At 45.8% G+C, this 11328-nt stretch overlaps 1 protein-coding gene across 2 annotated transcripts in view; it reads left to right on the forward strand.

The window, feature by feature from the left end:
- NOC2L (NOC2 like nucleolar associated transcriptional repressor) overlaps positions 1-5289 on the forward strand; it is a 432367-nt gene extending 427078 nt beyond the window's left edge. Inside the window, exon 19 of one of the 2 annotated variants that reach the window (XM_069241122.1) lies at positions 4351-5289. In XM_069241122.1, the coding sequence (XP_069097223.1) occupies positions 4351-4475 (125 nt within the window). In that variant the 3' untranslated portion in view covers positions 4476-5289. The remainder of the gene's footprint in view (positions 1-4350) is intronic. The other variant, XM_069241123.1, reaches the window with a different exon arrangement.
- The last annotated feature ends 6039 nt before the right edge of the window (positions 5290-11328 follow it).

Below are 11328 nucleotides of genomic sequence, written 5' to 3' on the forward strand. Positions count from 1 at the left end.
CTGCCATCTTTAGACCTCAGGGTGTCAAAAGTGAAAAATTTGAACTTGTTTGGGGGGGGGGGGGGGTGTGAGTGAAAAATGAGGCATGTGATACCTACTGCATGCATCTCGTAGTTTTTACTTTTGCCAGGCCAATTATCCATAGTTGCTGAGGTTGGAGCATGGAGGAGGTGCCTACTCACACACCGTAATTGATTAAACTTCCCTAGAACACGACTTCTCCATCCCATTAATGTGTGGTAATAAGCTACAGCATAAAACATTGGGGATGAGGGGGGATTTTTGATGTTCCACAGAGAAATTGTGGACTGAATATTTCTCTCATACAGAAAATCCAAAAGCCACTGATTGGTGAGCCGTTTGACTTGATTACTTTATCGAGGGCAAAACCTATAATTTAATTTAGCCTGGGAGCAGAAGGCAGTATGTCTGTAAATGAGAAATTTGTTAAGTAATTTGTGTAGGTGTGAAGGTTTAGTTTTTTTTAGATGCGAGCTGTGTCCAGAAATCTTTTGGAGGGGATATAATCTACGTCTTTACCTCAGGGTGGACTATCCCAATACTGTAGTTGCAACCAAATTCTCTTTTGGAGAGGACTAAATCAGATTGATCGGAGTCTATGGTGGCATTCACATTCTTTGGAGAGGAGTACACTATGGTGATGATCCACTGTTATCTCGTAGCTAACTGTGATCAAATGTGCTATTGCAGAACTTTGGATAACTCCGGTACTGTTAAGATTGCTAAATATGTTCACAGTAGAAAACTATAGGAGGACCTGTGAGTGCATAGATATGGTTCATTGGTTTAGGCTGATTGAATCGTGGTTCAGGTTTTCAAGGTACACCTAAGGTTTATTGCAGACTCATCTTTGTACCTGTGCAAATAAGCAAAAAATGTCAGAAACAAGGTGTTAGCTCGATAGTCATCTGGGAGCTATCACGTTTTTCTAGTTTCCTTGTGGTTTCTGAAGCTTGGCTACCTCTTGGTGGGGTTAAGCATGACTGAACAGCAAAATGCCCCCATTGCTCGGTTTCTGGAACTTGAAGGTGCTTGCCCCATCCTGTTGGCTTATTCGAGTGATGTGCCAAATTGCTAATATTTCAGTTTTTGTTTGTAGTCAGTGTGAGGATATTCTGCTACCTTCAAGGGGCCTGCTCTTGCTAATTAAGTGGTAGTTAATGCAAATGGGTTTTTATCTTGCCTCCTGGAGGTCATGGGGTTTTCTGGTCCCCCATTGGTTTCCTGAGCTATTGCAAGTTTGGGTTTAGGGGCAACTGTGCGGATGTCTTTTGGCCTCTTTGAGTCTGGTTTTACTTCCACGTTGAAATCACGTCTACCTTTGCAACCTTATGGTTTGGTTTAAGGGCTGAAGAGTAGTGTGTTTGTTAATGGTTCATTAAATTCTACTTTTATATGTCCTGATTCAGTGGGCACCGCCATGGCACCTCATCGCTTCCTGACAGATCAAAAGGTGTTTTCAGAGTGCAGTTTCCAAGGCTCCCCCCTTCCCAGGACAATGGCTTCTGTTGGTTGTGGCAACTTTGTGTTCTATTGTGTCAGATTCCCCCTCTCGAAATGCAGTCACCAGGGCCAGTATGTAAGCTGAACTCATAAACAACAATGTTGGAGCCAGCCCAAATAAGGCCTTCCCCTCTGTACCCTTAGGGAGATGGGCTTGGGCTACCAGGCCATACCTTAGTTTTGTGACAGGCACCACCAACTCTACTCCCAACATTCCCAGAGTAGTTCAATATAGTACCCCAGAAGGGGGCAAAAGACAATTGCTGTAGGCCATATCCCTGCCCCTTTGCTACACACCACACTGGGTGTCGGCCGCACTTTTCAGAGCGTCCGGGCTAAGCATTTTTTTATTTATTACAATGGCAGTGACTGTTAAGTGTCCCTCTCACCGAGCCAGGTGAGACCCCTCATATATGCTAGGGTCTGCTGTGATGGCAAACCGCTCTTTGTTCAACCATTGCTGTCCTAATATCCTGGGCTATTACACAAATATATGCTTTGCCACCATGTAATTAAGTGCCCTTGCCAGCAACATAATCCGAAGCAGACTGATAGCCACCAACCATGAACTCTCCCGCTAATTTTAGGAGGCTACGCCTTTGAGTGAATGGGAAGAGGGCCAGTCGCCAGCAGAACAGTGCTCTACTGGTGCACATTTAAGGTGCTATTGCAGTGGTCTCTGCAGTTCAGAGATCCCCCAGTTGTAAAAAGTCAGCAGGAAATGCCACTAAAACCTTAAATGACAAAAAAAGCTGGGTGGGTTTTCTGATAACTACAGCTCTGAAGATTGATCCTTATTGACTGGGTCTGACCAAGGTCTCTTGAGGGGGTGATATAACTGCCCTTAATTTCTCTTTTCTCCTTGGGGAGGTCTCACCCTTATTTCTCTATGCAGAGGGAGGGGTTTGTCCTTGAATTCGCTGTGGGATTTAATATGTCTGCCCCTGTCTTCTCTATGTTAAGTGAAGATAGTTAATCCTTTATTTCTCATTGGGACTTGCAATGAAAGTATCTATAGCAATAGACCCTGGTCTCGTGTACTATGCTGCTAAGATTAGAGGTTTTACTTTCGTGAAAGCTTCAAGATTTAACAAGCAGTGTTCTGTTGAGTGTACACACAGGCACATACTTACGTTTTACCCCCATACATGTTCTCTCACATATATGCACACTCTTACCTCTGTCTCATATGAACTAGTTTCTAAATCTGTTTACAAAGAGTGGCTAACAGTCCATATGTGCTAAGTCAGAGTGCAATACACAACTGTACCCCTTTTGATCTCTGAAGACTTGCCCCAATAAATAGTAGATGCATAGCTTGGGAGATGTACTTTGTCTACTAATACATGTAAAGACAGGCAGCACATCAACACCGCTTAGCCCCTTCACCAGGCCTTAAACTTCATTGCAAATCCCTCCTTTAATGTGAGGGACGTGATCATGGATACCTGGGTTAGGTGGGTGATCTCCATCCGTGCTTCGGTAGGTGTGCTCCATCCATGCTTTGGGAGGTGTGCACGAGCAACCGTCTCCACTGATCTTGACTTTTGCAGTTATCTTTTCACGCCTTCACTAAGAATGGGTCACAGACCCAGTGAGTGCAGCTATGAGTAGAAACTGGACATGAAGGAAGCGCTGCGGTGAGGCAGACCCACCTGAGCGAAGAATAGGCTAGGAGCCTCCCTCAGAACCTAGCATACTGAAGGGGGGAGTGCCAGCTGTGCACAAGTGTCTTCGACACACAAATATTCAACATGTTTAGGCTTTCTACTTCCTACTGCCCACCACAACTCATATTTGCTATACAGCCGGTCTACTTAACCATATAGCTCATCACGCAGGACTAGAATTGCTTCTCCGCACAGATCCGAGGGTGGTCCAACAAACAAAGGGTACCTCCTCCATGTGCAAGCGGCACCATTTTAGTCACTAACATATAGGCGAGCCAACTCCCTCCTCTTGCTAGATTCGCCATATGGGTCATGGCATGGCCAACCCACTCCATCATTGTCAGGCACCCTCTAAATATGAAGAGATGTCACAACTCGAAGCCAAAAGAGGATCAACTATGATTGACTTGATAGGGCTCCCCAAAAAATACCTCACTGAAGAGTTACACATTTCTCTGTAGATTGTGTGCGATATCCCCCCCCCCCCCTCTCTCACACACACACACGTTTCTCAGTGGAGTGTTGGTGGCATGTCCCTCATTTTTCAGTGTAATCTGTGTGGCATGCCCTTGAGGCGCTTCTCTGATTTCTCAGTAAGATGTGTGATGAGTGTCTTTGATTTCTCAGTTCGATCTGTGAGATGCTTTTTGATTTCTCAGTGAGTTGTGCTATGTGTGTCCTTGATTTCTCTGTAGGATGAGAGGAGTCTCCGACATATCTGTGGTAGCCGCGAGTTGTGTCTGGAAGGGGCGAAATGATCCCCCCCATAATCCAGCGCCGCCCCACATAACCACCCTCCCTCCCCCCAAACACACACGGGTTTACATCCATGGACAATTAAGTGTGTCTGTACATTGTACGAGTGTAACTCTAGTGACCTCCCCGTGCCCTCTAAGAGGGAGGGGCAGTACTCTCACGCATGGGGTAGTTGGGGGTGCTTGAGTACCACTCTGTCTGTGATTTCCGGGGGCTGTGAGGCCCGCAGGCAGTGCCTGGCGCCGAGTCCCCCCGCCGCCACCTCGCCTTCCCTCGCTATCGGGAAACTGCAGCGGCAACAATAAATTAATGAGCATGGTGATTAATTAGTGATGAGCCGCCCTCGCCGGCGTGTTCCTTCCTGATAATGCAGAATTTCTATGTCCTCTTCCGCCCACAGGGGAGCAGCAGGCGGGGGCAGCGCGGCAGGTGCCCGCCAAGCCCCTCTCGCCGTCGGACCTGCGGGCGCTCTCGGCGGGGGACGAAGATATCGTGCAGGATCTGCGCTTCTCCGACGATGAATGAGACCTTGGACTTTTATTGTGGCTGAAATAAATTATCTGAAATGAAAAACAGCTGGAAAGGAAGGAGCACAGCAGAGACCACGATGGGGCGGCGCGGCACTGCCTGCGATAAGCCGCGCCACCTGGGCTTTCAGATGACCCCAGCTCCCGTTCAACAGGATGGGCCTTGAAAATCTCACACTGTCCACGACACCCCAGTCCTGCCGAAGCCATAGAACCCCTCATATCTGCCTGAGCAGCGAAGCCTCCAACCTCCCAGCGGCAGCAGTGAGTCCCTCAACAGCCCCCCACCCAGGCAGCAGTGAGTTCCCCAACCCCCTAGCAGCCTCCAACCTAACAGGAGTGAGGCCGTCAACACCCTTCCCCGAGCAGCAGTGAGGTCCCCGACCCCCCAGCAGCAATGAGTTCTCTGACCGCCCCCCTCCCCCTCGCAGAAATGAGTTCGCCGACCCCCCCATCAGCAGTGTTTCCCCAACGCCCCCCCCCCCCCCCCTCCAGCAGCAATGAGATCCCCCTAGCAGTTCTGCCACAGAAATGATTCCCCAATCCCGCTTCCCCAGTGAGGAGCGCCCCCCAAGTCTGCTACAGAAGTGAGACTCACAGTCCTACCGCAGGAAGGAAATGTTATAACCTTGCAGTCACCAGTAACTCCCCCACCTCCTTTACAGCAGCAGTGTGAACCCCAGCCAGCAGCTGAGCCACGAATCACCAGAAGATTCACGTGGCACCAGCTGTGTGTGTGTTTGATAAAGGTTTACTGTTTTCAGAGAAAGTTTAATTTTTGTAATAAAAGGGCGCTGAACCGGACAAATAAACTCGTCTCTCTTAGGAATCCCTTTTCTTGAAGAAGAGATGGCAAGAGAATGCAGGGTGCAGGGGTGCGCAGGGTGGCAGAAGTGCACAGGGTGACATGCACAGAGTTGCCTGTCTGAACAAGGTGGCAGAGGCGCGCAGCGTTGTGGGATGCAAAGGGTGCCAGAGGAGTGCAGGATTGCAATGATGCAGAGGTGAGCAGGGATACTGTTGTAGACAGAGTGGCAGAGGCACACAGGGTCGCTCAAGTGCTGAGGCGCACAGGGTGGCAGAAGCGCCTATGGTGGCAGGGGTGCACAGTGTGCTGACGCGCGCCAAGGTCAGAGGTCCTTGTTCGACAGACCTTCAGAGGGTTCCCTGTTGTGTAACAGCTTGCTTTTAGGCCAGGGCAGAAGTACAGTGTGTTCCAATCCATGAAACAGCGCTTTGTTCTTCAGAATGAAGCAGGGGTTACCCCTCGTGTGGAATTAGGCAGTCTTAATCCAGCAGAGAGGTGCCAAAGGCCTTATACTGAAGAACTCTTTGTGTGGATTCACACCAGAGGTTCAAGCGTACAGGGAGTGCAGAATTATTAGGCAAGTTGTATTTTTGAGGATTAATTTTATTATTGAACAACAACCATGTTCTCAATGAACCCAAAAAACTCATTAATATCAAAACTGAATATTTTTGGAAGTAGTTTTTAGTTTGTTTTTAGTTTTAGCTATGTTAGGGGGATATCTGTGTGTGCAGGTGACTATCACTGTGCATAATTATTAGGCAACTTAACAAAAAAAAATATATACCCATTTCAATTATTTATCATTACCAGTGAAACCAATATAACATCTCAACATTCACAAATATACATTTCTGACATTCAAAAACAAATCGGTGACCAATATAGCCACCTTTCTTTGCAAGGACACTCAAAAGCCTGCCATCCATGGATTCTGTCAGTGTTTTGATCTGTTCACCATCAACATTGCGTGCAGCAGCAACCACAGCCTCCCAGACACTGTTCAGAGAGGTGTACTGTTTTCCCTCCTTGTAAATCTCACATTTGATGATGGACCACAGGTTCTCAATGGGGTTCAGATCAGGTGAACAAGGAGGCCATGTCATTAGATTTCCTTCTTTTATACCCTTTCTTGCCAGCCACGCTGTGGAGTACTTGGACGCGTGTGATGGAGCATTGTCCTGCATGAAAATCATGTTTTTCTTGAAGGATGCAGACTTCTTCCTGTACCACTACTTGAAGAAGGTGTCTTCCAGGAACTGGCAGTAGGACTGGGAGTTGAGCTTGACTCCATCCTCAACCCGAAAAGGCCCCACAAGCTCATCTTTGATGATACCAGCCCAAACCAGTACTTCACCTCCACCTTGCTGGCGTTTGAGTCGGACTGGAGCACTCTGCCCTTTACCAATCCAGCCACGGGCCCATCCATCTGGCCCATCAAGACTCACTCTCATTTCATCAGTCCATAAAACCTTAGAAAAATCAGTCTTGAGATATTTCTTGGCCCAGTCTTGACGTTTCAGCTTGTGTGTCTTGTTCAGTGGTGGTCGTCTTTCAGCCTTTCTTACCTTGGCCATGTCTCTGAGTATTGCACACCTTGTGCTTTTGGGCACTCCAGTGATGTTGCAGCTCTGAAATATGGCCAAACTGGTGGCAAGTGGTATCGTGGCAGCTGCACGCTTGACTTTTCTCAGTTCATGGGCAGTTTGCGCCTTGGTTTTTCCACACGCTTCTTGCGACCCTGTTGACTATTTTGAATGAAACGCTTGATTGTTCGATGATCACGCTTCAGAAGCTTTGCAATTTTAAGAGTGCTGCATCCCTCTGCAAGATATCTCACTATTTTTGACTTTTCTGAGCCTGTCAAGTCCTTCTTTTGACCCATTTTGCCAAAGGAAAGGAAGTTGCCTAATAATTATGCACACCTGATATAGGGTGTTGATGTCATTAGACCACACCCCTTCTCATTACAGAGATGCACATCACCTAATATGCTTAATTGGTAGTAGGCTTTCGAGCCTATACAGCTTGGAGTAAGACAACATGCATAAAGAGGATGATGTGGTCAAAATACTAATTTGCCTAATAATTCTGCACTCCCTGTAGCTACTTAAAATGCATTTCATGGGACAATCCTCTATGTACAAGGATATTGGACTGCATAATCTATGCAGGCAGTGCATCAAGAGGGTCAGATTAAAGGGGACACTCCTCAACAAAGAGGCCATCACCACACAGATCTACCCCCAGGCATACAGCGCATCATATGGGTCAAGCAAGCCACTCTCGTGGCTGTGCACCCACACCCAACCCTAATGCATTTTTCAGGGCACAGACTATCCCAATAAGGTGCAGTGGGATGGCATGAAGAAGGCTTTTAGTAAGTTGTTGGCCTTTTGTGTGCATCCGTAGTTGGTGATACAAAGGCAGAGACCTGGGTGTATTTGAAGTGTGGTGAGCCTTCATTAGTTCATATGTCTGTGAAGGTGCGTAGGAGGAGTACACAAGCGATCTTGCCGATGTGAGAGGCTGCAGAATAGAAGTATGAATGTAGATGGGTTGAAGTAACCAGGCTGCAGAATAGAAGTATGAATGTAGATGGGTTGAAGTAACCAGACAGCTGTCAGCACTGATATCATTTCCAGGGATTTCCTTTAGCAATAAATACATTCTGGGAGATATAATCCTTATTCACATCAACTGAGTTGATTTTACTTAGACACCTGAAAAGAACAATTAGACAAAAGAAAGCACAGGACTAGAACAGGGTGTCCATAACGATACAGGGGTATCTATTAACCTTAGGCTGGGGGCTGAAGTACCACTGAGGCCAAAGTGCACTTGAGGATGCTGGCATAGCACTGAAGGCGACTAGTGCCAAAGGTAGAATTCAGTGTTTAAAGGGGTTTACAGGGGATGGTGTGGTGAGGGGAATCCAAACAAATTAACCCCTCATAGCCAGGAAGTGTAGAACCTAACAGAGGTGATGTGCACTGCTATATTTACGAAGGATGAAATTTGAAAGCAAGAAAAGACTATTGTTACCACCAGACAGTGAGCAGACTTGGGGGTCATATTGGACGTACCAGAACTCTGGAAATATTTGCTATAGCCATTAATTGCTATTGGAAGTTCCAAAATGTGATTTGGTTATGGGACATGAGAAGGAGGTAGCAGGGTAGATCGTCTGGATAGTTGGTGGGACCTCTTCGTAATCTGGCTAGTAATGAAAAGTCTGAAGCTGCCACTGCTTTGAGTAGTGCTTAGCTCTATACTGTAGTCACAAGATGCTATTAAGTGCTGACCTGGAGAAGGGCTTATTTGTTGGGCCACATTGCTAACCCAACACAAGTTTGGTAAGTCGTCATGTTTTATGGACACCGCTGAAAGAGTTGTGCTCTAAAAAGGCTTGAACATGAAGAAGTTGTGCTCTAAAAGGGCTTGTACATGGAGACCTTGCATGAAGATACACTGTATTGGGAACGGGTAAGGTTGGCTATGCAGGTACAGTATGTGTAACTGGTCAGTGATGTAATGTGGTGTAATTAAAACTGTACTGAGTGGGGGGAGTCAATGAATTTGAAAGGTTTTAACCCCTGACCAAAAGATCACTTGACCAGGACGTCGGGGTGTATAATCTACACCAGTGGTTCCCAACCTGTGGTCCAGGACACCTGGGGGGGGTCTGCCAAGCCGCCTCAGGGGGTCTGCAAATGCTTACAAAATTAAATAATATTAACAGATTAGGTCCTCAGCTTTCAGTAAGGACTCTGTGAGGGGACGGGTTCCTGGGCTCCAGTAATGATAATGTGGGGGTCCACAGAAGTCAAAAGGTTGGGAACCACTGATCTACACAAGCACTTCCTACAAGGATCTGTTGTAAGAGGGGAATGTGAGTGTACCTTTGCCAGACGAGTGTGTGACGCAATACCTCTGCAAACTTTATTAGGGATATTTGCATATTCTTCAGCATGGATGTGATAATTCAGTTACCTTTTGATTGACCGGGAAACAAGATACCTTTTATTTTTTTCCTTCTGTGGATGTTATGTTTGAGCATGGAAGGATTTTGCTAATGCTTATGCGCAACACTTGGATAAGCAATGCTCTTTCAATTTTTTTTATTTTTTTAGTTTATGGAGCAACTCAACTATTTGGGGTAGTGTTGTTGATTTTAATGCTTCTATAAACCTACACTCGACCAATTAGAGAAGGAGTGAATGAAAAATAACATCTAGGGTTAGTGAATCCAAAAGGTTTAAGACCGCAATGAAGGAATGTGGATTTTGGGCATGACTATAGGAAAGTGGATGGCAATAAGTCTTGGGTTACAGAATGATAAAGGGAAGACTCTGAAGAAAGTGAGCAGCAACTGAAGTTCATCTTGACGAAAGCAGTTAAGGAAAACTGTGGGAAGCACAGACGGCCTCATCCTGGTTGCCGAATTGAAATGGTAGCCGGAATTAAGAGATTTTACCACCTAGTGGAGAATAAATTGAGTTTAAAGAAGAAAAGGGTTTTTTCAGAGCTCTTGATTATGTAAGCAGAGGTAGGCTAGGGCACAGAGAAGAGTTGTCCTTTTACAAAGCAGGAATACTATAAGCGGTACCAGTGAGGAGCATTCCGTTAACCTTGCGGTTATGCAAGTAGCATCAGCAAACAATGGTGCGTAGACCTGACACTGGAAGGAGGGATGAACAAATCAGGGTTCAAAATCATCAAAATTCTCTTGTCTTTTGTTAGTCTCGTTATACTTTGGAAAAGCAGGACAGCAGTGAGGGTATCAAAAAGCTCACATGGACATCAATCTCCCGGTTATGAAAACATATGGAGATGTTAGGAAAATAGCGGTGGATTAAAGCAATTAAAATTAGGCAGGTGATTAAATCCGTGGCAAGTGACCTGCACAGCCAAACAATATAAGGCTTTTAGGAACCAATTGGTGTTGCGTTGTTTCTTTATGTGGTATTTAATAGAGCACTCCAGAAACCTGCCAAAGGGAATGATAAAAGTGATAATTACTGTGACTCATTAAAGAGTGGGTGGGCTTGATTTAGTGTTCGACTAATAGACATGCTCAACGATTATGTCAAGATCTGGCAAAAGTGGACCAGGTGGGGTTCATTCCGGAAAAGCATTGAGCTGATCACAGAAAGAATATTTCCACACAGTGGCATGCAGATGTTGCCTTCCTGTAGGGGCTCATGGCCGAGAGGATGTTTAACCAGGTCATTGAAATAGGTGCCTAAAAAAATCTGATCTAAGCTAATTTCTCTTGGCATCATTTGTCTTGCATGACGCTCCATTATGGTGGTGGCAGTAATGGACATCTCCCTGATGAATTTGAACTCAGAAGGGGAACAAGACAGTTCTGTGCATTATTTCTGTCCCACTATTTTTTGGTGATTGCATTGTTGTTTGCATAGTGGCATATTTAAAGTGTAAGCGTCATTTGCAGTGCACACAACCAATACTAAATGGCTTTCTTTGCAGATGATATCCTATATCAGAAAACGGTGACGTCTCTTCCTGGTTAACCTTTAAAAGGCTAGAACACTAATAGCTCTTGGTAGAAAACAGACTCTTGAGGTATTGTTCAAGGCACACTGAATGGCCATTCTTGGGGAAAAGTGAACTATTTGGAAGTCTGGTTTCACATAGAGCTCCAAAAATTAAGATTAACTCTCTCCCTCTGATGAGAGTTGGGAGAATAATAAAGTTGTAATTTTATTGCTTCTGTCCAAAAATATTCTGCAAATGAGGTACCACGAGAATGGAAAAGGCTCCACCATGAAGAGGTCATGACACAGTTGACCTGAAAGAAGTGATACGAAAGTACCTTTTTTAAAAATTTTGCAAGTTAAGAGGGTTTTTCTGATGGGCATGTCTAACTACAGATTCCTCGCCTTTCGAATATCCCCAGGCACCAGACGTGATCCAGAAGGTTTAAACAGTATTGCTGTTGCATGCCGGTTGGTTGCAATGTGCAGCTCAGAACCAACTTTCTCACTCCGAATATGCATCTGAGTGCAGCCCCTGCTTG

Source organism: Pleurodeles waltl, chromosome 6 (assembly GCF_031143425.1).
Source record: "Pleurodeles waltl isolate 20211129_DDA chromosome 6, aPleWal1.hap1.20221129, whole genome shotgun sequence".
Lineage (NCBI taxonomy): Eukaryota > Metazoa > Chordata > Amphibia > Caudata > Salamandridae > Pleurodeles > Pleurodeles waltl.